The 27,677-nt window shown below is 57.7% G+C and overlaps 3 protein-coding genes across 3 annotated transcripts; 1 reads left to right on the forward strand and 2 right to left on the reverse strand.

Annotated features, from left to right (window-relative positions):
• Window positions 1-1,024: 1,024 nt before the first annotated feature.
• BESB_004450 (Ras family protein) lies at window positions 1,025-9,159 on the reverse strand (the record flags this gene model as incomplete). Its single annotated transcript, XM_029359200.1, has 14 exons — window positions 1,025-1,372; window positions 1,946-2,095; window positions 2,543-2,767; window positions 3,269-3,459; window positions 3,901-4,056; window positions 4,409-4,586; window positions 5,041-5,179; window positions 5,687-5,937; window positions 6,519-6,574; window positions 7,041-7,116; window positions 7,463-7,546; window positions 7,956-8,113; window positions 8,490-8,845; window positions 9,086-9,159. The coding sequence occupies 14 exons, from the start codon at window positions 9,157-9,159 to the stop codon at window positions 1,025-1,027; spliced, it is 2,442 nt and encodes an 813-aa protein (XP_029222113.1).
• Window positions 9,160-12,423: 3,264 nt separating this feature from the next.
• Window positions 12,424-16,977, forward strand: BESB_004460 (uncharacterized protein; the record flags this gene model as incomplete). The annotated part of the gene is made up of 4 exons (XM_029359201.1): window positions 12,424-13,890; window positions 14,378-14,628; window positions 14,966-15,674; window positions 16,291-16,977. 4 exons carry the CDS (start codon window positions 12,424-12,426, stop codon window positions 16,975-16,977), a joined length of 3,114 nt encoding a protein of 1,037 aa, XP_029222114.1.
• A 1,738-nt stretch (window positions 16,978-18,715) lies between these two features.
• BESB_004470 (uncharacterized protein) lies at window positions 18,716-25,106 on the reverse strand (the record flags this gene model as incomplete). The annotated part of the gene is made up of 5 exons (XM_029359202.1): window positions 18,716-19,971; window positions 20,202-20,369; window positions 20,646-20,793; window positions 21,376-21,629; window positions 22,208-25,106. 5 exons carry the CDS (start codon window positions 25,104-25,106, stop codon window positions 18,716-18,718), a joined length of 4,725 nt encoding a protein of 1,574 aa, XP_029222115.1.
• Between the last annotated feature and the right edge of the window lie 2,571 nt (window positions 25,107-27,677).

Below are 27,677 nucleotides of genomic sequence, written 5' to 3' on the forward strand. Positions count from 1 at the left end.
TCCTTAGATCCTCCTTTTCCGCGTTCGGTCGTGGTGAGGCTTTCTTCACGCAGCCAGAGGGAAAATTCTGCAAAGTCGTGTGTGTGTCTCCCGCGAGGGGCTGCAGTCAGCCGCCGCCGCGATGCCGAAAGAACGAAACGCAGAAGAGACTGCAGGTGCTCTGGATAACTGTTTTTTTAAAGCTTCTACGGTTCAGCATTTACAGTCTGCGTAGAAAACTCTGAGGATAGCGGAGATGAAGCCTGAGCAGTCAGACTGCGGGTGCTGCGCGACACACATCAAGCCGAAACGTGTTGAATTCCAGTATACTCTACACTGAGACTCGCCCCCTTCCCAGGCCGTTTAAGTGTAGTCATTCGTTATCTGTTTCCACGCGTAAGATCAGCGAGAGAGAACGCGGGAAAAGGGGCGCTTGAGAGCGCTTGAGACGAAAAACGCAAAGACTTTATATAGGAAGTCGAAACTGGGCGATTCGAGAAGCACTGGAGCCAGTTTTCTCCCTTTTTGCAGCGACCCGAAGAAACAGGAGAAAGATACAGTTAAAGGAACAAGCGTTAGTTCGAGCGGCGAGCGCGCGCCTGCGGCAGCCACGCCCGCCCTGCTCAATACGCGCGCGTCGATGCACAGCGCCTTCTATTTGGAACGAGAAAGGCAGATAAAGGAAGACGAGAAGGAGCATGAAAGCCGAACCCAAGCACGAGCGGCCCCTCGCCTGAGCTCCCCCTCCCCCCCCCCCCCCCCCCCCCCCCCCCCCCCCCCCCCTTCCCCCCGACGAGCGGAAAAAGGCGTCCACAGCTGCCTACACAGGAAGATAGGAATAGAATTAGGGCAAAAAAACTCAAAAGTTACCTTATAGCTGACATGCAGATACACCTTTTGCATGCATATACACATATTGATATATATATAAATATATATAAATATATACACGTACGTGTACGCCTTTAGAAGGCCGGCTAGGCAGAGTAAACTTCAAGCTTTCGATGAGACGCCGTCGGCAGATAAGTTTCTGCATATATCCACGTCAGGCCTGCGTGGAAGGCGCGAGGCTGTCTCCTCGGTTTTCTTGGTTTTCGCCATTTGCCTGGACTGGCGGGCTCTGCCGAAGCTGCTCAAGGAGGCCGCCACCGCCGCCTGCGCACGCGCCCGCGCACCCGGCCCTTCGCTGACTCAGCGGAGACCCCCCCAGCGCGTTAGGCAAAAGAGAAATTCCTGACCCCGGACGCGCAGGCGCTGGCAAGGGACTCGCCGCGGCGGGAGCCGCGGAGGTCGCAGAAGCCGCCGCGGAGGCAGCCCCGGCAGCTGCGCGTCGTCGCATGTCCACGAGCTTCGTCGCGGCCGCCAGGAAGGCGGCATCCACGTTCGCCGACGTCTGTTAAGGAAACAGGGGACGAAGCACCTCTTATAATGTGAGAATACCGATACATGACCTAGCAGGATCTTTACGTTCTTGACGATGCCTGCTTGTACGGAGGATATGGTAACTTCTCCAGGCACGTCTCTGCGTTCACGGCAAAGGCCAAAGAGTACGGTCGTGGGGAGAGGTGACACACGAAACACGGAGATTACGAGAGGGAGGCGAACCCCCTCAGAGCGAATTGCAGAGACACAGGCGAGCTCACATCACTCTATCGCGCGAGAGGCATCCCACGCGAACAAAAGCGTTTGCCGTGTTGAGACCATCAAACGGGAAAAACACATATGTAAGGTTGTATATGCAGTGCGTTGGCGGTGAATCTCGAGCTCATGCACTTCTTGTTGGCGCAATGTGTCCTACATGCATAACATATTCCGCATGCGGACGCTGGCTCGTAGTCAACATGGACACGTACTCACGCACCTCGTTGCCTCTCCCCGCAGTCGCCTCTGCAGGCCTTCACAGGCTCGATCGCTCTGCCTCTCGCCTCTGTCTAAATTCGAGCTGTCTACAGACATGCGCACGTACCTTGGCCGAAGTAGAGACGTAGATGGCGCCAATGCCGTCTGCGAACTCGCGAGCTTCTTGCTCAGAGACCTCCAAAGTCCCGCTCAGGTCTGCCTTGTTTCCAATCAGAAGCATGATCGTCGACAGGCCACAGTCGTGGTGTTCCTTGATCTGCGTGAAGACGCGGCACGAGGCAAACCGCTGCTTCGCGCCTCGCTCCGAACGAGCGGCGCAAACGGATGCGCATGTACAACGAAAGTGCACACACACAAATATGGATGGAGCTAGGCAGGTATCCGCAGACGCTTTCCGGTCTACACGGATGAAGCCACGGACATGGGATCGTTTTACTGCCATTCTCAGGCGCAAAAGCAGACCTCAAGCGGCGCACCGAACAAGCCCATGACGGCCCTTACACAAGGCGCAAAACAGAATGCCATATGCACATATACAAATATATACATGCATATAGGCGCATACGTACAAAAATATATGAATATATATATGGATGTGTAGACTCCCGTCTGCAGGCGTTTCAGTGGACGCAGCTTCTCGCTCTCTATCCTGAAGCCAGTTTCTCTGCAGCTCCGTGATGAGGCGGCCGTGCGGAGTGCAGACCTGTTTGATCCAGCTGTCGATATGGAGGAAGGTACTTCGTCGCGTCGCATCGAAGACAAGCACGAAACAGTCTGCGTTTCGGTAGTAGTTGCCTGTCACGCCGCTGAAGCGCTCCTGTCCCGCTGTATCCCAAAGCTGCAGCGTGCAGACCTTGCCTTTCACCATCGTCACAACCGACTTGAAGTCGACTCCAATCGTAGACACGTGAAAATCCGAGTACTGATCCTGAACACGCGCACACCCCGCCAGACACCCTCCTCCATTCTCCAACGGCTAACAACTACCACACAAACGCATATATCTGCGAAGCTGTGTATGCCTGAAACACATGATCATACATATCTATCTCTATCTCTATCTATCTCGTGTTAGCCATATGGATATTTATCTACCTACAGAGAGATAGATATAAAGAGTTATGCACAGATATGAGGCGAACGCTCTCGCAGGGGTCGCCTAGCCTTGGGGGGTGGAGGCAGAGGCCTGTGTATGGCTCCGTGTGCGTTCGTCTCCTCGCATGAAGCGCAGCGAGACGCGGCGTGCAGATCTACCGGAGGCGATCAGAAGCGAGGGAGATGAACACGACGCAAGCTCCTTCGGCTCGCGCCCGCAGTCCCACGGGAGATTTTGTTTCGCCTCTACTCGGAGCGCATGCATGGGAGCATGTGAGCAGGGGCCGCTCCAAGCGGGAGATTTCAAAGCAGCGTTTTCCCTACCGCTTCGTACCTGCACGAAGCGCATGAGAAGACAGGACTTCCCGACGCCCGAGTCGCCGACTGTGACGAGTTTGAAGCGAAATTCCCCGCCTCCGGCGCCTTCTTTAATCTCCAAGACATTCAGAAAAAACAGCTTCTTGCTGATGCGGCAGGAGCTGGACGCGCCGAGCAGCGACGACAGCGCCCCTTCGCCCTCGTTACCTAAAGAAAGAAAGACACGCGTCTCAGCAGCAAGTCACATGACGAAAAAAGTGGAGGCGCGCGAAAAAGACAGGCGAAGATGCCCTACATGCCCGCGGACCCAACGGAGGCCCTTTCTCCCCTGCTGCCACGAAAGCACGCTCCCCCACCTAGTTCTTACTGAAAACGCGGAAAACTTCCTCTCCCTTGTGGACTATCGCGCTCCACTGAAAGCATGGAACCTCTCAGGCGGCGCGCGAGGTCGTTGCCCTCACGTGTGATGCATCCCAGCGCCCAGCATTTGCTTCTGCGCGTCTCTCTTTCTTCCGCTCGCCGAAGGCTGCAGCAGCCACCCTCAGCCCGACGCAGCGAAGTCCACTGATACGACGCACACGCCCCTATATGCGACTCTTTTTCTCTCTTTTTTTCTGCCTTCTCTTTATCCCCTGGCTCGACTCGCACCGAGGGCACTGGGTTTTGCGCTCCGCGCCGGCCCGGTCGCCTCGCCCTCCGCGGCGCCGGAGGCAGCGGGCGCCTTGGGCGAGACCCGCGCCCCTCCGAAGACAATAAGCTTGTCATGCAGGACCGCCGCAGCCTCTGCTCGAAGAGACAGCTGGCCTGCGAGAGTCAACACACCCGCACCATGGAAGAGCTGCATTAACTTCACCACGCCAAGTATACGGTACGGAGACGTGTATGCATGTGTCTAGGCATCCATGTCCTCCACGCGGTGCGGGGAGTCAGTCGGCGTCTGTACTCGCGGCGCTCCAGCAGACTGCGCCGTATCGATCTGTCTGTGTTTGCCTACTCTACGCCTCAGGTGGGGAGCTGGCGAGAGCTCTTCGCGGCGGCCTTCCGCGCGCGGCAGTTCACCTCCGCCCCACTCGACTGCTTAGGACAGCTCCACGCGTTGGAAACAAACACACAGTTCTCTCGCGCGCCTCTTGCCACGCCCTGCGCCGGCGGATACCTTCGTAGAGCGGCTTCTGCCAGTTGTAGGTCTTCAGATTCAGCACGTAGAGGTCCGCGGGACTGCTGGCGTCGGGCGCGGCGCTGGTCAGCGGCTGACCGCCGAAGATGAAGAGCCGCCCCGGTCCGACTTGCGCGAACGTGAAGAAGCCGCGACTCACAGGGCCAGTCCGGTGCGTCTGAGGCAACTCCCGCGCAGAGAACAGAGAAAAACTCTTGAACGCCGAGAATAAGGGCCGCCCGCAGGCAACGCACGCCGCGATATCTGAAGCCGCTGGTGCTGACGCTCGCCAACGGCGCGAGGGCGCACAGGAGACTCGAGAGAGCCGAAGCCAAAGCCGAATCCAGCGACAACTCGGGGAAAACGAACATGTCGAGGGTGAAAGATGCGGAGAGAGGAGTGCAGCGGAGAGGTGAGAGGGAATTATTAGGGGGGTTCAGCAGCCAGAAAATGCGGGAGGCCGCGAGCGCGGAGCAGACACTCACGGGAGAGATGAACAAGAAATCACGAATCGCAGTAAAGAAAAAAACGGTCAGTTGCCGCACCCCCACAAAATAGGGAAGATCAACAAAGAGGGAAGCGAGCGAGCAGAACAGGGGAAAACAGAGAAAAGAAAGACTCTCAACTTTTACCTCGATGCAAGACCAAGCGAGAGAAAGTTCAGAAACTTCGTCATCGTCGTCTGCGGCTGCGCGTCTGCTGGCACCGGACCGCGCCCTTCGGTAGACCTCGAAATCCAGGCAGTACAAATTCGTGTCATCTGCCACACCGCTGAAAAGAGAAAATACGTGAAGTGCGAGAACGTTGTGCGGAAATGGTCACAGAATCGAGCGGAAGATTCGCAGAAGGAAAAACGCCGAAAGCGCCATAACTCGCCCTCGTCGTGCGTAGATGCATCGCAAACACCTCAAGGACAAAACACCTGAGTCGCGCAAAAATTCGCTCAACTACAAAAAACGACAGCAGACGCGTCTCTGAATCGCGGCTGCACGCCAAATCCCGGAACCCAGAGGGCGAGCAGAATGATAGAAGCAGGCAACGGAAAAGACGCCGCGAGCAGTCAGCCACGATTCATCGGCCTCTGCGCCCACAACGCCAGCGCGCTTCGGCGTAGGTGCGCAGATATCCGTCATTTTCCTGTCTATCCTTGTATAGATGTGTGATGTGCATCTGTAGGTCGCACGTTTCTTTGACGTGCGTGCATTCTTCGCGCTCTTCGAACTTGAAATGGACGCCCCGCCACAGGCGGGGGTCTCGCCGCGCGGGTCGCGTTCTTACCCAAAGAGAAGAATCTTTTCAGTCTGCTTCACAGTGACCATGGCGTGACCGAGGCGCGGCGAAGGCGGAGTGCCTGACACTCTGACTACAGGCGCAGACTCGCTTTCATCTTCCGCCTCCTCACGCGCGGCGCCACCACTTTCTGTCTCGATTTCGAGACCTTCGCCGGCTCGCCGTTTCTTCGCAGAAAAGGAGGACGGGCAGTGCCACGTACTCCGCAACAAGTCGAGAAGATACAAGTCGTTGCTTGGCTGAACAAGCAGGCGAGGCGCGGCCCAAAGACGCACAACTGACGCACCACGAGAAACGCCTCTTCGGGTGCAGACCGGCGAGGAATGTTCCCAGCGAAGGCGAGGGAAAAAAAACGAAAGACTATGCTTAAAGGTAGCCCAGGTGGGACGTGAGTCAGACACAAGGTGCGGGAAATATATGAAGAGACTGCCGCAGGACCATGCGGGCGCATGCCGGCGCGCACGCATAAGCACACACCCCCGCGCATGTACGTGCACATGACCCCAGACTCCGCCGCTCCTGCGTAGATCCAGGTCTCGTAGTGCACTTCCGAAGATGCATGCGCATATGATATATCTATCTATGTACACAGATATATATAGGGAGAGAGCCAGAGTCGCTGGCGCTGCACCGGAGCGGACCGAGCGAGGGGGATGCGTGAAGCCTCTCTGCGTGTTGAGGGGCGACTGTCTCTGAGTTCCTCGCGCGTCCGGCCTCCACAGGCTCTGCTCGCGAGAAAAGGGGCGTGCACATGCAAAGATGAATATCTACAGCCTCTCTTTTCGCGTCTGCGGCAGCTTCGAAGGCACGCGCCGCCCACCTCTCGCAGTCTGGCGTCGGTCGCACCCCCAAAGACGACGAGGAAGTCTTTGCAAACTGCAAGAAGCAGCAAGAAAAGAAACAACAGAGAGAGACGATCCAGACAAAGCACCGAGCATGCCCAAACGACGCGCACACCTGTTTCAAGACTCGTGCGTCAACGACGCGACGCACAAGGCACGGACAGGAAACGCTTTCGCGACCGCCGACACACGCCGCTAACCGACCGCGCCTGTCTGAGTGTGTCGCACTTTCCACAGTTTCCACGAGCTGCTGGCGAGCGAACAAAAAAATGCGTCCTGCAGAAAACCCCCCGGAGAATGCAGCACATGCAGCAGCGAGTTTCGTTGACGCCACAGCATCCAAACGCCTTCGCGGCCCACAGAGAGAGAAATACATTTCAACGATGAAAAACCCGAAAAAAACCGAGACAGCCAGTCGCCCGCCACCACGGAGGTAGAGAAGCGTGCGATTCGGCACACGCGAAACAGAAAGGCGCGAAGAACTGCAAGTCTTTCCTCACTGGTGGCGCCGTGGAAGGCGCGAGGAGTGGGAACCTCGCCGTCGACGTCGGGCTGCGTCCACACGAATCCGTCGACCTGACTCCATCGCAAAAGCAGCCAACAGAATGAGAAAACCATGCGGAGTGAAAAGCGCCGACCAAGACGCAGAACGGGGCTGTGTGAGGCGCGCAGCGCAGGTAGAACCTGGCGTCTGCACACGCGCTGAAGACTCGGCATGCAGCAGCTCCTGTCTGCCGCGCGCGGCTGCAGAGCTGCATCCACGCGTGGCATACACTCTGGCGAACTACGGACTGGCGCCGGAGTCTGCAGGACAGACACCAAAGGCGACGACGAGTCGCCCACGGAAGCAACGACGATTCTAGCCCAGAGATGCAAGCACGCAGTCTTATATAACTGAAAAAACCAAAAACGTAAGGCGTACCTGAAGCAGGAAGAGACTGTTGCTCGGCTGCGGGTTGTGCAGCCACTCTGTGCTTTGAGGCCCTATGAAGGGTGGCGGCGGAAACTAGAAAACAAAAAGAGAATGCATCCCGGCACCGAACGTCAACGGACTGCACAGATTAAAGCACCCAGTGGTCCGTACAGTACACGCGTATATGAATATATTTTTAGGGTTTAGTGTCTAGGTATTATATATATGTACGCATATTATATATATACATATATGGTGAGTGAGGTGAGTAGAGAGCTGGGATTCTATGTGCGAGATAGAAAACCGCGCACAAGCGAAGTGGACTGCTGCAGCCTCTCCTCTCAAGCCGAGAGCGGCGCGGGCAGTTGCAGGCACACTCAGGACGCGCACGCGTGCATAAATACATGCATATATATAAATATAAATATATAATGGCGTGTGAATGCACTACGAGGAGAAGTCAGCATGCAGACAAGAACGGGAATCTTGTTCCGAGCCGCACCGTCTGGACCCCGTCTATGTTTGCGAGCTCCTGGGCTCTCTGGTTCGCGAGGCCGCCAAAGAGGACGATTTTGTCATTCCAGACTCGCATGGAGTGACCATAGACCCCGCTAGGCTTGGAGAAACCGCCGACGCTGACCGCCCGCCACAAGCCTCGCTCTGAAGCAACACAAGCCAGCACACGCCTCTCCACATTCTCATGTCTACAAACGTATGACCTGGGCGGCAAGGGGCGCGCAGCGATTTTGCGACGCAGCACGCGCGAGGCGACATAAGAGGAAAGCTCCGCACTGAAGACGACGCCGAGTCAGATCCTCTCCTCCCCTCCCTCTACCTGCTGCGAGGCACCATTCGCGCTGCCCTGCAAACTGTCTGGATTGGCTTCCTCCACAGTGTCCGCATCCGCCGCTTGCGCTGCTCGTGCTCCGCGCCCTCTCCGCCCTGCACAGCGAGCCGGACGAACTGCCCGAGTCTCTTCCTGCCTTCGGCTCCTTGCGGTTTTCCGCGCCAGCACCGTCGCCGCGCGCGGCCTCACCGAGCTCAATCACGTGAAGATCGTCGTAGCACTGGGTTTCGTCCGCGCCGCCATGCATGAGCAGCTGCGTCCCCCCGCGGTCGCTGGAGCCCAAGCCGCTGCCGAGAAGGAGCAGCTGACTGCCCACGCGCCCGCCGGGCACGCCGCCGCCGGCCCCTGTCTCCTCTGTGGGGTGTGGCGCAGCCGGCGCCGCCTGTAGGCGGAACTCGCAGATTGAAAGAACGAGGTTCCGCACGGTTCGCTCTGCAGACAGGCAGCCAGAGACGGACAAGAGAGTGTCAAGGCCGCGCCGATCGAAAACAGACTCGATCGCGTGGGCGCCGCGAGCCCGAAGCCGCGGAGGCGCGCGCGAACCCCTGCCCTAACGCTCCGCCGCCCACGCGCGAAGCGCTGCGTTCTGTGACGCGCGAGTTAGCGAGAAGAGACACAACAGGGGCGCAGAGACGCGAAGGAGCCGCACGCCGGCGCCGGCGGGCTGAGCCAAGCGCGAAGGCGTTGAAGGCAGAGAGCTCCGCAGGCGAGAACGGCGCGATGGTGAGCACCGCGGGCACGCAAGACGAATGAAGCAGGCGCAGACAACAGAAGGAAAGGCACACCAAACAAAGCACAGCGAACAGCACCCGTAAAGGGCGCCACACTGCCTAAAGAAAGCTAAGGCGAGCGCCGCCATTCGTAGAAACGGCAGGCACTTGCCTATCACCGACATAAACGCCAACTTTGTCCTGCGCATGACGGATTTCTCGTCACTGCACCGACCTAGGCGCAGGCAAATTCCCATATACATATAGATATATGCAGCTACCGTATGTAGCAAGGAAGACGTACATATATCCTCACAAATCTACGCCCTAGACCCTTGTCTGCTTCCGCAGCGTAGAATCATTTGCTGCTGTTACCTTCTTCCATCATCTTGGCGACCGCGGCGAGAGAGAGAGAAGACGCAAAACGAATCAGGGCAGAAACGAACGCCGCGAAGAGAAAGATGCGGGTGGCGAAGCAGCACGAGAGAGCCCCGAGCAGTGAAGGATGGACGGGAGCAGAAAGCAAGAAACGACAAAACCGGCACGCACGCGCGCTTGGGCGAAAAAACAAACGCACCGGAGGTACAGGCGGTCAACAGAAGGAGCAGTCAAAGTGAGCAGGAAATGAAGGGGGAAAGGAAGTGAGAGCGGAGACAATGGGGCGAAGAGATCACAGACACAACGAGGAGGAACGAGAGAGGGTGACCGATGGCTGCAAAGACCTCGAGAAGACAATCGAGATACTGCAGAGGGCACGTACACAGGGCTGCGTAGATCAGTGAAGCCGGAATAAAGAAGAGAAAGCCGGAGAAAGAAGATGCCGCACGGGCAGAGAGAAAGAAAGAGGCAGTAGCAGAGAGTGGGGAGAGAAAGATGAGAGAGTCTGAGGCGTCGTTGGGCCTCACAGAGGAGTGCAGACTTGCCCAGCGGTAGCCATGTCCACGATGTACCGACACAAGGCGCCTTTAGTCAACGGGCTGGGCTGGAAAAGTTGAAGTGGATGGGAACTTTCGTTGCAACCCGATCCAGGACGAGAAGACACACGAGGCACGCGAAAACGCAGCCGAAACCAGCGCCTCTCTCATCTTGCTACGCGGCTGTCCACGTGCAAGGCGCGCAGTTTGAGATCTGAATGCAGACATGTAGCTTCAGATGCCTGTGCATGCGTTGATGCAGATATATGCGTACGTCTATCGCAGTAAAGCGTGTGCAGATCGCGGGTCGATGCGTCGCTGTGACGAAGGCGCCTCGAGTGCTGTGATCTTCGCATTCGCCAGACTACCGCGAGAAGAAAGCTCGCTGTGAGCACCGCGAGAGTTAGAAGACGGTCGGGAAGCCCCGCGCGCGGGCGGAGATCCGTGAAGAGACGGAGCCGCTCTCTATCAGCGAAAAAACACACGAGAAAACGGGGGGTATACGGGGTGTAAGGCGCTAAAATGGAGCGACGAAGAAGAAGCGCGAGGAGACAGTCCATCAAGGAGAGCAAGGCGCCGGGTTCGAAGCAGCAGACGCTGGAGCGCATAGAGACCGAGAGGGATGCAGAAAGGAGGTTGAGCTGAGCGAAAAACGAGGCGGAGCAAAGAAGAGAATGGAAGAGCGCTGACAACGTCTTGTCTTCTCTCTGCGGAACCACGGACCGGTGTTCACTAGGAGGCTGCACGACGCGAAAGCCGGCAATTTTCTCTTGAGAAGCTCCCCGAAGAGACAACGCAGACCTACAGACGCCGTCGTGCCCATTCCTCTTTTGTCGCTGCTGAATCCTCGCTCAAAACACCCGTCGCCTTGCCCTGCTGCATGCGGGCGAATCGCGTCTGTCTGGCGGGTGAGCCCCTTTCTTGACGTGTTTTCGCGCCAGGGACGCCCGTCGTCGTCTCGTCTCCTTCTCTACCTTTTCCTCTTGTTCGCCTCTGCTTCGCTCTCAGGAGCGTTCTTCGTCCTCTTTATCTTGGTCAGTCATTCCGTACTGGATGGGGTTGCCTCTCTTCAGCGTCGTCCTCAGGTCTGTACGCTTGCTCCAGCGGCTCTGTGTCTTCTTCTTTTTGCTGCGACGTCACCTGCGCTGGAGTCGGGGGGGCGGCGAACTCCCGCGCGCCTGTCGCGTCAGTGCCTTCGCTTCCCGTTCAGTTTTCGCCCAGACTTGAGCAAAACGCAACACCTGCGAGGGCTTGCGCATTGAGGGGGAGTTTTCTTCCCAGACACAGGGGATTCCGGTCCTTTCTTCGGGAGGTGTGCAGGTCAAGAGCGCTGCGCTGCGCGGCACCACACGGAGTCGCTCACCCAGCGCGGTCGCTCGCGGTTGAGGCGTGTCTTGCTGGCGCAGCGCACTTTAGGGTTTCCAGGACCCTCCTTCGACTGTGCTGATAAACAGGCCGCAGCAAGGCAGATTTCGAGGATCCTTGCCTCTTCGCTTCCCTTCCGGCGCCGCCGCGAACCTCGCGGAGGGGTGAGAGGGGGCTGTCGCCGCGGCTAGGGCGCCTTTCTTCAACGGCCTCGCTCGTCCTGTAGGCAAACGGCTCGCTTTTTCCCCTTTCTGCCGCGCCTCCTGAGCTCGCCGCCCCCAGCTCAGGTTCTTCCAAGTCCGCTTGTCTTCCGCAGGAGGCTGCAGCGCTGCTGAACTCCGCCTCGCTCTGTCTCTCTCACCGCGTCGCTCCTCTGCGATCACTGAGCCGGCACCCGCAACCTCGCTGCCGCGTCGCTCTCTCGCGCGTCTTTGAAACAGACCAGAGCTGCTTTGCCGCCACGCGCCCTCGCTTCACAAACAGGTCGCGATCCGCTTTCGGCCAGTCTTCCTGCGCCGGCGCCACGCAGGCGGCTTCTACCGGCCGCAGCGCCAGACGAGAAGGCTGGTACGGAGTGACCAGTTTCTGCAGAGGCTTTTCCTTGCCACACCTTCCTGATGTGCAATGTCTCCACCCACCCCCCCGCGTCTCCGCCGGTGCGCCCGCCACAGAGTCCCTCCGCTGCCGCGCAGGTCTCGCCGCACGTCTTTGGTATCGAGGAGGCACACCAGAGCGGCTGCGTAGGTCGTGCCTTTTGAGTCGAGGTTCATCAGGATCAACGTGACAGCTCCGTCATGAAATATTTCCCCAGGCGCTTTCCAGCGTCGAGATATTCTGAAAGAGTCCAGTTGCCTGAGACGCTTCACAATTTTTGCGGAATCCGCACTCTAGGCGCTATACACTGCGCATAGGCATATAAATATAAATATAGGTAAAGATGTATCTGTGCATATGTGCATGTACGTAGATAGGGAAATACGCGCACGAATGCGCATTTTTGTGCAGCAGGTGGAGACGCGGTCGAGGCGTGCCCTCCCCCAGATTTTTTTTGATTGGGCATTGCCTCGAGGCCATCGCCCCTTTCCCGCCATTTATCGCAAGAGTGTGCATTAAATTTGTGCCTCTGTTAACAGAATGGAGCGTTCTTCTACTCTGTCCTCCGTCCCCCTGGTGGCGGCGACTGTGTTGGGCATGTTTGTGCCTTACGTGTTTTCGGGGCTCGCTCAGAGGCGGCTCTACGACGCGCCCCTGTCTTCTTTCGCAGAGCGTGAGGCTTCTCTCTCGCCTCCACTCTCCGCGTCTCATCCTTCGTCTGCGGCCTCTCCCGCGGTTGGTGCGTCTCTCCCTTCTCCCTCCGCGTCGGCTTCTGCAGCTTTCGCCCCTTCCGAGCTTGCGGCCGCCTCGCTGGCGTCTCGGGAGGCCGCTGGAGCCCACGAGCCGGTGGCGGCGGGGGGCGAGGCGTTTCGATTCACGTTCACGATGATGGCGCTCAACTGCTTGACCGCGGCGGCAGTGGCGTTCGCAGCGTGTCTGCTTCTTCGGCTCCTGGCGCCGAACCGAGCGCGGGGGTTGCCCCAGGAGGCAGGCGAGCCGCGCCGCGTGCCTGAAGGCCGCAGCGAACCAGACGCCAGTGAGAAAATCCGCAGGCACGAAACAGCGCCCGCGGGAGCGTGTGCTGATTGGGGGACCCCCAGACACGAGGGCCGGCTGGACTGGGGGCGGCGGCGAGACCTGAGGACTCCAGCGCGACTTCTGCTCAGCCGGGCGGCCTGGTCTGCGGCCTTCCGCGACGTCTCCGCTGACCTCGCCCAGAAGTACTTGGTTGCCTTCTCGCCTTTCGCGGCTGGCAGCAAAATATGCGGCCGCTGGGCGTCGTGTTCTCCAGATCCGCACTGGTGCGCGCGGCCGCAGGACAGCCTGCGAGTGGAGTCGGGCTCGCTCGCCTTGCGCCGAGCGAGTCTCCTAATCCGAGGACGCGTGCGTCCGCTCAAGGGCTTGGGCTTTGCGTTTGCCTGGGGGATTGGGAAGGCCCTAGCGGACCGACGCTTCGCCCCATGGCGACGTGTCTCCTTCCTGCTCCCCCAGGCGTCTGCCCTTGGGTTTTCTGCGTCGCCTGCGCCCTCTCTCCTCTTCTCCACCGCGTGCAGATCTCACTGGTTTCCGCGTCGGGGGGCGGACTCGCGAGACGCATGGAGAGCAGACCCCCAGGGCGAGGGCGGCATCGACTCCGCGTGCCTGTCGTCCACTCTCTGGCAGACGCCTCAGCGGCAGTCGAGGTCGCGTGCTGACGACGGTGAAAGCGAGCCTCTGCAGAGCGCTTTTCCTCTGGGGTCGCAGCCGACGGAGCTCGAGCCGGCAGACGGCTGCTGTCTCGCGCCTCAGAGCGGTCCGCGTCTCTCTTCTTGCTTCCACTCTTCTTCGCCTGGGTTTAAGGCGCGCAGAACTGCCCCCAACGAGGGCACAGATGCGCAGGTCTGGGAGAAGATTCGCCGCGAGCTCTTCTGGATCTCGCTCTGCACCTTTGCGGCCAAAGCAGCGGGTTTCCACTCTCTCACCGTCGTCGACTTCGCCACGGTAGCAGTGGCGAAATGCGCTAAGCCGGTAGCTCTCCACTCTGTTGTCGCTTTAGGGTTGAGTGGCGCGAGGGCGTCGCTACTTGTCTGAATGCAGTCGTCCACGTATACGACGCCGTGTGTCATCGGAAGACAGAGACTCCCACAAAAATATTTATAAAAATATAAATATCTATATATATCTGTTTGATCGCTTCCTCCATGCCGCTACGCATTTGTCCACGCAAAGTGGCAATATGGTCGTTTCTGTGCGCATGTGTATGCGGCCTCGCACAGCGATAGCCGAGTTTCATCCATGAGGGTGGCGTATTTTGATTGCGTAGTCTCCCATTTCCGCGTTCCTTCACTCTTTGCACGTCTGTATATACTGCGTATGATGACGCGTTTGGGAATCGGAGAAAAAAAGCGCGGCGGGTGTACGCGTTTCTGTCACGTTGCAGCGTCTCCTGTTCGCTTTTGAGCACATGTGCCTGTTTTGCTTTTTGCTGCCTTTCCGCGTCCGCTGCTTGTTTCAGGTCGCTGTGTTGATTTTGAGTGCGTGGCTCGGCCGCAAGGCTAGCCGCCGAGAGCTTCTAGGCGTTGTTTGGATTTCCCTTTGGGTATACGTTTTCAACGCCTCGAGTGCGGCGGGAAAGTCGAAGAAAGGCGAAGGAGCTGACGCGGCAGACGCCAGCCCAGAGGCGCTCTACGCCGCTGTGGGCTGGCGGCTTCTCGGCAACGGCCTTGTGCTTGGAACGCTACTTCTCGATTCGTTCTCAATATCGAGGTGGGTGCCAAGAGACGCAGGGGTTCGCGCCTGCCGTTGGCAGGCATAATCTTTGTGTGCTTTCGAAAGGACCTACGCATCTAGAGATGATTCTGCAATCGTCTCCCACAGTTGTGACTGCCTCTCACACTGGTGTCGCAGGCAGTCCGGAGGGGTGGAAGCTCCCTGCATCCACAAAAATGTTTTAAGAGTCAATTTAGCTCTCACTCCAAGCGTGAAACGTGACCTGGGTGAGATCGTTGTGGACTATTTCAAGGCGAGTCCAGATTTTTTCTGTCTGCGGGATGAGTGTGTCTGTTCTGTTAAGCGTCCCTGACCCGCGTGCGCGTTCGTGCAGGCAGGACCATGTTCTTCTGCAGCATCACCGGCTCTGTCCCTACGAGCTGATGCTGGTCAGCAACGTGTACGGGCTCCTGTTTTCTCTCGCGTTTTGTCTGACCTTCGAGGGTTTCGCGGGTTTCCGCTTTTTCTTCGCTCCCACCTTCTCTGCGTGGGCAAGTCAGCTCGCGTCTTCTGCTCAGCTCACTCCGCGTCGAGGCGCCTTCGTCGCCTCTTCGCCTCCGCCTCCGGTCTTCTTGCATCCGCCATCCGGCGCTGTCTGGCCAGCGAGCCTCGTCGCTGTCCCGCCGTTCGCGGCGCCGCCACCTGACTCGAGCCCGTCCGCGTCCGCGCCGTCGGCGCACCTGTGGGGAGGCGAGGGCCCTGTCCTCTCGGCAGGTGTCTCCGCGGCTGCGGCTGGCTGGTGGGGCGGCGCGCAGGACGCCGGCGAAGGCGAGAGCGGCGAGGAGCTCGGCTTTGGGGCCTGGGCGCTTGCCTGTCTTTCGCTCGGGTCGCTCTCGCCGCTCGCGTGCGGGCTCATCGCTGCGCTGGGAAGCGCCGTTTCGCAGCTCTGCGGGAGCAAATGCCTGCAGCTCGCTGGCGCGGTCTGCTCGTCCGTTCTCACGACGCTTCGGCGCGTCGCCCTCGTGCTCGTCGCCGTTCTCCTTCAGAAAGAGACGCTCCCGGGGCTCGCCTTCCTCGCCGTCGCCAACATCTGCCTGGCCGCGGTAAGCAACTCGCGACGGCAGACGGGGAAGCGGAGGGGGGGAGAAGCGCGGGAACGGGTCGCCCGAGCGAGGCGCGCCGGAGGGAATTCAAGGCGCGGATTGGGTCACGAGTGGGAACACGTTTGAAAACCAGAGAATTTACGCCGCAGCGCACGCAGCCAGCTTCTGTCGACTCTGCATGCGGGAGCCTGAAAAGCCTCTCGATGTGGACAAGTGCGGGTGAGATGCGAATGAAGGACGGACTCGCGCAACGGCGACTAGCCACGGACCCGGGTGTGGCGGAAGGGAGAGGGGAGACGGGAGGGAGAGAGAGACGGAACAAAAAGAGATCTCCAGACGCGCAGGACACGCTCGGGCAGCTCTCCGTGAATACAGCACACTCTAAAACTGTCGCGCGAACTGCCGCTCCACGTCTGTCTCGCATAGCTATGACTTTTTTTCCGCTTTTTTTCATGTGTGGCTTCTGTAGGCGCCATGCCTACAGAGACTCCAGGCTCGGCGGGGTCACGGCGTCTGCAGACTCGCGGGTCGGCGCCAGGGGGGTGCAAGGAAAGGCTTCTTCATGTGCGTCTTTTGTCTTTCATGTCTTCGTCGTTATCCTCTGGCCTCTCTGCAGGTCCTCAGACTTGTCTCTTCACTCGGCCTTCGACAGGGAGGGCGCTGCGATCTGGCTGGCGCTCCTGCAGGCTCTTGCTCCCCAGGAGCACGCCTGAGTGCGGCGTGTGCACCGGTTCCTCTTTCTTCGCCTTCGGATGCTGCGGAGATCAGTTTTCCTTCGCCGTCGTGGGCTGCAGGCGGCTCGCCTGCGCTGTCGGCGTTTTTGTGTCTTTCAGCTTCCTCTTCACCATCACGTTGGGTACCTTCACCGTTCCCTTCAGCTGTGTTGAGCAGCCGCTGTGCCCACGCGCACGGGCCGCAGGAGGGGAGCGAGTCCATCGAGGCTTTTTCTGTCTTCGTGGACGGGCTGGACGAAACGAGCCCACAGAGCGCCCGCGTCGGATGGACACCGCTAAGTTCTCCATTTGTTCGCGCCTGTTCCCCGTTTGTCCTCTCTTCTAGTGAGGCAACTTTGCCGCAGCGGAGCGACCGCCGGGCAGCATCCACTCTGGAGACGCCGGCGGTCTGCATGACGGTCTCGACAGCAGCCAGCAGCGACGACGAAGAGGAGGGGGGCGGTAGCGTTGATGAAGCAGGGCGGATGAAGCAGCGGGAGGAGACAGAAAAAGCAGCGAAAACGCAGGAAAGCTCGCATGCAGAGGCGGACGTCGCATGCGTCGCAGAGGCAAAGGCAGTGCGTGGCTGAACAGAAAGGAGAGGAAAGCACTCAGAAGCCCACGCGAGACGGGCGCTGTCGCGAAGAGCATAGCCGGAAGGCGACTCAGCGAAAAAACCTGACGTCATCTCGCCGTAAAAGAGGAGACAGCGAGAACTAAACGAGATCGGCCGTTACGCGGCCGGCTCTGGAGCACGCCACACACAACAGTTTTCTTTCAGAATCGGAGGACGACTTCTGCGCCCATGTTTGGCCCGTGATTCGAAGCAACGGGGAAACGAGCCGCGAACGCTAGCAGTGAGCCCTATGCGCCGTAGACTTCCATTTTCTCCAGTTCGCCCCTGTTTTCCGCGCACTCTGTGCACATTGCATACGCAAGCGCGCGTCACAAGGAAGACGTGTCTGTTTGTTGTTTCTGCAAAGGCGCCGGTCACGTGTCGTCGTCGGCGGGCTCAGTCTATCAGCAAGACGAGCAGATTCGGTTCCACGAAACTGCCTCGTGCATGGGGCGGGAGCTAATGCGGTACGTCGAAGGCCGCACGAGAGGCAGCAAGGCCTCAGCTGCTTGCATGTTTTTCTTTTAGAAGTTGAGTAAAGCGCGAAGCGTGCGCTTTCGGTATGTGCTCGCCACGATTACAGCCTACAGCTTACAGAGATAGAATTCGGAGTGTGTTTTGAGATGACATAGTCCCTTCCAGGGGTGTCTCCGGGCAGGATCACGGCCCGGGATCTAGGGCGAGCGAGTCACGGAGACGAAAAAGGAGACGTGGCTGCGACTGCCTCACCTCTCACGCAGTATGGAAACGCTTCGCACGGCTAGAGGTCAGTGCGCATTCCAATAGCTCTCTAAAGAGCCAGAAATGATGAGAAACGCGGTAAGGCCTTGGTGCCTTCGGTCTCCTCCTGCGCCTTCGGCTAACCGCAGTAGACGTGTGTCTGTTTCGGACGGACGTTTGTCGTCCCAACGAGACGGACCTCAAAGGTTTAAGAGAGTTTGGTCTCTGGTGTACTGCGCGGAACTGCCTGGCCTTCAACTCCGGTGGAGAGGGCGCAGGTCGATCAACTCTAATTGTCAAAGAAAATCGATTCCGGGCTAACAGATCAACGAACCAACAGTGCACGAGGCTTGGACGAACATGTGTCGACGTAGGTGGCGCTTTCAAAGTCAACATCGTGTCGAACCGTCATTCGCTATTGCTCCTTGTGCGCAGTTGGACAAGGAGAAAACAGTTACGCTGCAATCCTTTCTCTCTGCGTTCCGTTTCACCTAAACTTGCCACAAATACTACTCTGCTGGGCAATCGCGACTGGGGTAAGCATTGAGGATCTACGCTCACGAGATGCTACGCGTGCCAGCTAGGTTGAGGATCAGCACGCGAGTTTCAAGCGCCCTCACCCCTCGTAGCCCCGGTTAGCATGCTGTTGTGTCTTCCATCCCCGCCTCCTGTATTCCTACGTGCTGCCCAGTCTGGGAAGAATAGGGAGCTCCCACGTTCCTTGTCGGCGCTTCGGGGGCGATATTTACCCTGTGTTCGAAGGCGCTACAGTGTCGCCTTTGGTTCAACCGCTTCTCCTCTGGGCGCTTTTCTCACTTCTTGAGTTTCCAAGAGTGTCTATTTGAACCGTCCCTCATCGACCGGGAGCCGATGGCTTCCGAGCTTGCGGTGCCACAGGACGCGACGTTGTCGCCTAGCTTCGGGCTGTCCCACTCGTGAATCGTTGCCGCGTTGCGTCAGTAGCCAGTTCTTTCAGTCAGGCTGAGATCAATCTAGAACAGTCCATCGTCGCTTGGCTCGTCCACTGGAAAAGAGGTGTCAGATTCGGCTGAGCTTCGGCTTTCAGAGTCGCTGCTGTCGTCTTCCTCACTAGACTCTTCAGCCACTGACCCGAGAAGCGCCACGTGGTCCTCCTCCGTATCCTCTTGCGTTGAATCGTCGTTCCCTGGCGGTTGAGAGGCTTCTTCTTGCCCGTCCTGATCGTTCTCCGCTGAAACGTCAGATGGAGCGCGGAGGTCTCCCGCTGCCTGTGACGATGCGGTTGGCGCTCGCAGCGCTTCGGCAGTTTTGCGTGCGGGGGGAAGAATGAAGTTTCCCGCATCAGGTCCATACACCGGTTCGCAATCCGCAAAACCGGTAATGGAGCCGATGACTTGAGTCATCCCCTCCACGAGCTCCTGCCGATGTGGAGGACGCGTCGGTTCGCTGGGAGAGTCTGCTTGTTTCAAGAAACACAGTCGCTCGCCTGGAAGATGTGTCCAGATGTCGCACTCCAGCATCTCCCTGCAGATATGGTAGCATTTGTACGCTGACACTACCCCTTCCCTGTAATCAATATCGTTGCCAGGGTAGTCCCGGCCTGGGAACAGGCACGGTGTGTCTCGCGCTGGAGGACAGAGGCCGCCGGCCTCGCCGTCTACGCTCCCGTCGTCTATTGCCTCGTCGGGAAATTGCGGCGGGCAGCAGCGGGGTCCACTCTCGTGGCCCTCGACGTACGTTTCCATTGCCGTGCTCCATTTCAGGTGGCATTTCTTCTTTAGAGGCACGTAGGTGAAGCCGACGCATCCGTCAACTGTTTTACATATCTGTTGGCACGCGACGGAGGAACTGCAGCTCTTGAACGACGCCAGATCATGGCCCCAGAAATCAGTATTTTCCCGAGTGCACAAAGTTTCATGGAGAGGTGGTGCAGCGGTTGTGGTTGTCGTCGTTGTTGTTTTTGGGAGCCGGCAGCTCAGCGGAGCAAAAATGACAGAGGATCGCGCTGATGTCGCATGCCCTCCATCTATGCTACGCTCAAGCCCTCCGATTGTCACGCGGTCCCTCGGCGTACTCGTGAACTCTCGTAGGGAGCATGAGCCTCGAATGCGGTGTGGAAGAAGATGGGATGCGAAGTACGAATAGTGTGTGCACCGACCCGTTTCTCGGCAGAGTGACTCGCAGGCACCTCGACTTCCGATGCCAGCTCCGACATGACGTAGTTCTCTCCCGTCCGTGTAATCGACATTGAACTCGTAGCAGTCGTCTTCTGTGGAAAATAATTCCGTACAGAAGCTGAAGCACCAAGGTGCCGCCATACGCGCGAATCGCCATCCAACGTGAAGCCGACATGGGATAGCGGCCTCGCATGCGTTCTTGAAGTCCAGACCGCCGGCTGGCTTCGACTAGTAAATCGGAAGCCGATACAAGCATAAAAGCAGAAACAACACCGCAGTGGGGTGCCGCAAGTACCAGAGTTGGCAACTACGTCGTACTTACCAGGACAAGCGTTCTCGGGATAATCGTTGCACGTAGTGCAGCAAGGAACACCAACGGCGAGGCTAGAGCACTGTCCTTCTTTAGAGTCCGCACACAACGGACTAAAACGGCTGCCTAGTGGATACGGTACATGGAGTCCATCGCAGACCGACGGACTGCTCGGGCAGCCTGCACAAGGGCACAGATAGCGCCCGTTGTGCTGAACGCGCCCGTGCCAGTCTCCGACAGGCACAAACGCCAGAGCGGCGATAACTTCCAAGAAGCCGCCACACCGTGTCCATCGCAGAACACACGATACCAGTAAATGTTTCGAGTCACAAATACCCGTCTATGTAGCGAACGCTGGCTTCACTTCGTCATGTGCGCATTCTACTACTGAGTGTCCATCCTGCAGTCTGGAAGAGGCAACTGTTCCGATGCTGTGTCTGCTTGTCCAATGCTAACCGGTCTGCTTCGTCACCCCAACAAGGTCCATTGGAGGCTTGTCCGGCGTTGGGGGGGAGCACGTCCGAGTTCCAGAAATAACTTCAAATACCCCTTGGCTCGGAAGCCGAACAACCGGAGCTTTTCTCGGAAGCAAGTAACAGGCTCCCTGTCATGATGAACAGCAAAAATAAAGCTTCTTGTCTTGCAAAAAGACTGTTGTAGTGCACAGTCGCCCTTCGTTGCCCGGCAAGTTCAGTAGGCAAAGACGCCTTCAGTCGCCGCAGAGGAAAGGAGCGCGTGAGACACGCCACAGAGCAGAAAAACGGATTTGGGGGTTGAGACTCAAACTGATGAGTGGCGGGTAAGCTCCAGCCCAAAATGTATCCGAAAGGTGAGCGAGCGTTTTGCGAAATCGTGGCCTTCCGTGGTTTTGTTGGTATATCACCAGCAGCAGCAGATTTCCGGAACCAGTAGACGGCCAAGACGGAATGTTATGCGGTGTTCGAAAAGGCGATGCAAACCCCACAGTACAGGTACCACTCTGTCGGAAGCATATGTAGGCGTCGTCTCCCGCACGCTTAGGCTCCCTTCTCAACAGTCATGTGCAGCGTTTACTTTGTCCATCCGCTGGAAAAAGACTCTGTCACGTACACTGGAATATCAAGATATGTAGCCCCGCCCCCTTTAACCGTTTTCCAGGCGTAGTGACAGCTTCTTTGGCAAACGAGCCCAGCTGGCGTTGAGTTACCTGATGTTCGGCAGGAAGCAAAGCGCTGCGGACGTAACTGAAAAAACGGCACTCTGTTGCCGCGAATCTGCAAAGAGCTTGGCAATGAGTCGCTGTTGGCACGCCCCTCCACACCACGAGGAACTCGTTTCCAGGGCTATAACGGACGTTCCGCTCGAAGCACGAGTCGTCCACTTGAAGCAGTGGTTTCTGTGCCCTTCTCGGCATCCACATTGTTCCAGCTTCCACCGGCTTCTCCGGTACCGTTCGCTTGCCTGAATGCGCAGAAGAGGCAAGCTCGCTGCGCGGGGCTTCCCGGTTGTCCTTTGAGTTCGCATTGGGCTCGAGGTGATCTACATGAGCTGCCGTGACTCCCGTCCTTTCAAGAAATGCCGCGTAAATGTGGTGACATCAACGCTTCTTAGGTAGTAAGGATGTGCTGAATGTGATCATCCACTCTGGACCATATCTCTAAGCCGCTGCCCAGACCAAATGAACGCTACGGTGTACTCTGTCCCATCCAAACGCTTCTGATTATGCTGGCGAGGCGGCATACCAACACCAGACCACGCCAGACCACACCAGACCACAACAACCAGGGATGGCGCTTCTCAGACGCGCGAAGTAGACAAACAACGAAGAGCCGGCTATTCGTATCTGGTGCTTGTCGGCTAACTGTTGCGAGAGCTCACCTCACCTTGCACTGTATTTGTCAACGTAGTCATCATTGCGGAAAATTCCTGCCAGCTGTCTGACGGTAACCACTGCTGGGGTAGCACCCGATCGGAAACTGCGTTGCCGTTCAGCACATCCAAAAGAAGGTGCTTCCAGTCTGTTATAGCGGCTGTTTTACCTCTGCTGTCGGCTCGATGTGGCTCTGGGTGTTTCCACCCTCGCCTGGGTATATCTCTGTCCTTGAGGTCAGTAAGATCTTCGTTCGCTTCCTCCTGGTCCCCGTCGACATGCACGTGCTCCTTAGTAACAAGTGCCTTCGTCTTTTGTGCGTCTGTGGAGGTTTTCTGAGTCCGCCGCTCCTCTTCCCGAGCGCGGATCTGTGGGAAGGCGTCGGGCAACCCCTCCCGAGTCTGCTCTACTGTCTCCTTCTTGCCTAGTGACCTGAGTAATTCTTTCATCTCTGACAGGAACAGTGCGACGTCATCCACTCGCTCATCGATGTCTGTGTTCTGCGAGGCACCCAGTCGATCTGGTGGCATGGCTGGTAGAGAGCCCGAGGTCCTCTCTTGTGCCTCTTTTTTTCCCGAGCTAGGTGCTCTTCGTGGTTCGCTGCCGGCGTTGTCCGGGGTGCTCCTTGTTTCAAGTGATTGCGCTGCTCGACTGTTTTTCTTCTGCTCGCTGCTGTGTTTCGTTTTCTGTGTTTTACAGGGATATTTTGGGTAACGCGTGGCTTGTTTCCTTGCCATTTTGCGTTGCCTCTCAACAACGTGTTGACTTGCTTTTTGTCGGCTCCCACGTTTGTGTTCCTTGTTCTTCCGGTCATCGTGCTTTTTCTCCTTCCTCAATAGGCGTTTCCACACACTCAATCGGCCTGTGCTTTCGGACACCTGCTTCAAAACTTGTTCGTCGCGCCCGCGAGGCTGCAGGCCACGCTTTGTAAGGTCTTCTAGCTGCTTATCCTGTTGTTGACGGGAAAGACCACGGTTTGAATCCACTGGGGACACTCCAGTGGCGAGCCTCTGGCCGGGAGGAGTGCGTTCGCGGGTGCGCAGCGCGGCGGACGGTCCTCGTGAATGTCTTTCTCGTATGGGGTCTGGCGGCTTTGTGGCGCTAACGGCTTCCTGAAGGTTTGCTCGATGATCCTGCATCTGCGTAGTGCTTGAGGCACCTTCCGCATGGCGCACTTCTCGCAGGGATGATCCGGATGCGGTTGTTTGTTTGGCCGCCGTTCCGCTACGCTCTGAGGCATATGACCCCGGAGCGAGGGTTTTACTAGTTGTATTCACCGGGGGAGACGCAATGCTAACAGCGGCGGTACCACTGTCGACACGATTCCCTGCAGCATGGCTCCCTCGCGGTGTGGATTCGGCTGTCATAGCCGCCACGCCCTCTTGACGCCCAGGTTTACTACGGTTGTGAGGTATCTGTGCGCTTTCGCTTGCAGATGCTGCCGTGGTGGCGCGGGCGTCAGCCATAGCTTCAGCTGTTACTGCAGGATTTTTTCGCACTAGCTGAAGCGACAGCGGTACTGCAGGAGAAGGTCCCTCCCCCTCTTGCCGCCGCCCACTCCGTTGCGTGGCACTGACTTGTTTATGTTGAGTTCCCACTCTTCGTGGTTTCCGATTTAACGGTGTCTCACTGGTTTTCCTGTGGTGCACAGTGGGCTTCTCTCGTTGTCCAGTCGCGGCCTGCAAGTAAATTTCAGCCTTACGCGGGTGTTCAGGCAATGCACGGCGACGGGTCTTCCTCGGATGTGCAGCATCCGCTTGGCGTATAGTGGTGCTTCGAGAGTCATCATTGGATTTTACCTTGAAGGGGACTTCCCGACCAGCTGTGGTATGACAATTGCGCAGCCTGTCAGCTCCCTTTCTCCGATCGTGGGCCGTACCAACTGAGCCTTGAGACCGCCGAGCAAACTCTTCCTGTTCGCCTGCTGGATTTGTGTAGAGCGAGGGTGCCGCGTATATATCCGCAACACCCGCTTCTACAGAAGGCGCTGGCGATAACACAGAGTCTGAAACTTTGCCTGAAGCAAAGACCGTATGGGACACCTCTTCAGCTCCGTGTATGTATGCCGTGGGCAGGAGACCAGGCCGAGTGCCAAGTGCCCGCTGATCATCTCCGGCACTCGACATCGTCGCTCCGCCAACGTCGCCTGGCCCGGGTCTCACGACGGCATGTTCGTGTCTTTTGCCAGCCCCGACTGAAGAGAGAGGTTGTGTACCTCGAGGGGCCGAGATGAATGGCGTGCTCGTTTCCTCCATAGTCCCTGCAGAGGCGGTGGCTCTGTCAGTAGTCTCCTCGTGGCTCGCTTGGGCCACCTGCGGTGCCTTCCCTGTCGTCCCTTCCGCAACACTTTCTGCCCCGAGCTTCACAGTCTGCCGCCACCCTTCTGGCATCGGTGCCTGACTCATGCCAGCTTTCTGCGAGGTAAAAACATCCTCTGTCTCCTGTTCGTCTGCACTACCAGACTGCTCTGTTGTGGGAGCCTTTTCGTGAGCCTTAGAGTCGTTCGAGGGCCCGTTCCTCGCCATGACGTCAATGGAAGTGTCTGATACCCGCTGTCTTTCCAGCGTCAGGTTTCTCGTCTGTCTTTGTTCGATGCCGTCAACTTGCCTCCCTGTAGTGCCTTCGGCGGGCTGGTGCTCGCTCTCCCTCGTGACGGAAGTATGTGTGGCAGCCGAATCGGACCCGTCACCCTCGTGACGAAGGGTATTCTTCTCAGAACTGAACGATTCACTCAAGAAGTCTGAAGTGGGCGTTGTGTGGCCTCCCTCGGCCTCAACTTGAAGCATCTGCGGAGACCGTCCCATCCGCTCTAGAGAGGAAGCGGGGTCTTGGTCAACGCTGGCCCCTGGCTGCGTGCGCTCCTCTGATTGCTGCCCGGAAAAAGTACGTGTCTCCGCGACAGCTAAAGTAGACAGGAAGATGGTGGAGCATAAGAGAAGCAGCCACCGAGGCCATCCTCCTCGTGGGCTCACTGGCCACCCGGTGCCCTCATCCTGCATCCTCCTGCCGTCGCGGCGCCATGCCAGAGACGTGTTCCGGCAGAAGCCGTTCCAGTTTCGTCTGACCATGCCTTCTGTCGCAACTTGGTTGGATTCACCTGAAACTCACCTTCGCATTGTTGATTACTACATGCCTTTGAACGGTCAGCGACTGCTGCTCGCGATCGAAGCAGACCAAGGGAGTCAACTGTGCAACCAGCGGCACGAGTCCCCGTGAGAAACAATCTGCATTGGAGTGGATCGACTCGGCCCGCTTACTCACGCGCTTCTCTTCCCTCTGGGTGAAGCAATCGAATCCTTCTTCGCCAGCAGGAACACGAAGTCACCCGTCTCAGGGTGTTTTCCGCGCAGTAGCGGCGTTCTGTGGGGTCGCCGATGCGTCACAGATTTTACTAGTGCATACTTGCATGACTGGAAAGCAAAAATAGGGCAACACGTACAGCGTGCCCCCCTCGGGCTGTTGAATGGACAGTCTTGTCCCGTGCCAGGTGCCCTGCCTCCAAGAGCCACCCCGGTGGAGTTCGCGTGCGTAGCGCCAAAAGGTGCCAGCCCAGTTCTCAGAGCGATCACGAACGGCCGTTGGTTGTCACAAGCCGGGAAGGATATCGAGGAGGTACCGAGATAGAGACAAGGACAAGAGTAGACGGGAAATGAAGGCCCTTTCGACGCCTTACAGCATCTACTGGAAGGTGCGCCACAGTGGCACATTGCTAGAGACACACTGTCGTGGCTCCCCGCCCGTCGAGGGACTCCAAAAAGCTCTTCGAAGGCCGTGCCGGCGGAGACATGCACTTTCGGATGGCCCGTGATATTGTATGCAGAGCTTCCTGCCTAGCTCTTGAATCTTTCGGGGTTCTTCAAGTCAAAAGAACTCATTTTGAAACGTCCGCCGTAGGCGTTGCAAAGTTGGGAAGCCAGAGTTCGGACACTAACAGCTTCGTTCCGCTGCACGGCTGAAGTGCGCTGCCCTTCCGCCGGCACGGGATCGTGGGAACGCAGTAGTTTTTCTGCTATCCGTGGCGCGGGTGACATTTCGGCAGCTGCGTCGCCCCCTTCTTGACTAGCAGGCAGCACGCGGGGTAGCATCATGACGGCCCTGGAGGGAGCACTCCTCCTCGCGCCTAGAACACGGTGACAGAAGCCACCTCTCGCAGGTGGATGGCGAGGCTCGCGGGGCTCGTTGGACTGGTTTCTCTGTACCGCGGTATCGCGCATTCTGTTTTGTGCGCCATTCCGGGGGATCATGCCGACTCCGTGTCGCTAAGCAATCCAGCGTAGCATCGACGCCGGAGTGGAAGCATTTGGCCGTCTGGCGCGTGCGATACCTGCCCCTGTGGGCGCGCGTGTTCCATTAGCCTGGCGTAAGGGAGTATCGGCTCCGGAAAGGGCCCCGACGACCCACTTGTAGAGATGCCTCATAAAAATGCCACAACGGCATGTAAGTAAGACCCATGGACAATGTGCAGGGATACCGTACCACAAATGCGCCACCGGGGGACTCAGCTCGTCGTTGCGTCACAACCTCAAGCAGTTCCTGTCCAGTGGGTGCCCGCACACAAGGAAGTGTTCCAGCCGGCTCCTTGCACTACACTATGTGGTGTACGTGCATTCATTGCCTGTCGTGCACAACTGGTATCTGGCCTCTGAAGTCAACTGAAAAAAATCTGAAGGCCAGATCTCCATGGGACTGCTTGGGTTTCTTGCGCGGAACCTAACTAGGACTGCCGTATCATTGTGCTTCCCTAAAGCCCTCGTAGAGGGGGCCTACAAATAGTGGGCTTTTTTCATCTGGGCAGGAGCGGCGTTCTTCTTAACGAGGGGATCGGGGGAGGGGGGAGGGGGTTGGGCGGGTACCTTTTACCAGACCGTTATCCGAGGGCAGCTTACAACAATGCACATACTACATAAAAAGAAATCGACTTTGGGCCATATTGGAAGCACAGCAGGCTCCAGCACCAACGAGACAGCTTCTCGACAGAATGCGAATGCCTTCTTATTCGCTGTATGGATTCTAGGAAGTGAGACGTAAGGGTCTGCATTGTATGCAATGATGTTGTAGTCGCAAAATTGCTTACATACTGTGGGCGACTCCGGAGGCGTATCCTGCGACTCTCTTATCAGATCGTATGGGTTCTCTTTCACTGTTCGTCGGAGCTCAGTAGCGAGTATAGGGCCATGTGTGACTCTCAGGAACATAGCTAGCGGAAAACCAGTTCTCATCGACGGCTGTGGTGTGGTGCCGGTGCCCGGCCCTTTCACCTGGCGAAAGCAACGAAGAAAAATTTCGGAGCAGGGATGAAAGGTCCAAGTTGTGTCGACGCCTCTCTGCTGGGCGTTGTAGTATGTCAGCGCGGTTTTTCGTATGAATCTATGTGGAAGAAGAGGCTTGATAGAGTTACCGGAACTACATATGCAGTCCCAGCCCGGTAACTTACGAATGGTAAAAGGCGTCGGGTATTCATGTGAAGCAGAGACAGTGGAACTCGTGTGACCTCGTTTCTCTGTGTGCTGCGTTTCGTTTGATCGATGTTCTGGCCCCCTGTGGGTTTTGCATCAGATTACTGCGCGGATACAGGGATGCTTGCCCCGTCTCCAGATAGCGCGGCACCGCCAGTTGGATGTTGTAATGCTACGGACTAC

The sequence above is a fragment of the Besnoitia besnoiti genome, chromosome I (genome assembly GCF_002563875.1).
Source record: "Besnoitia besnoiti strain Bb-Ger1 chromosome I, whole genome shotgun sequence".
NCBI lineage: Eukaryota > Apicomplexa > Conoidasida > Eucoccidiorida > Sarcocystidae > Besnoitia > Besnoitia besnoiti.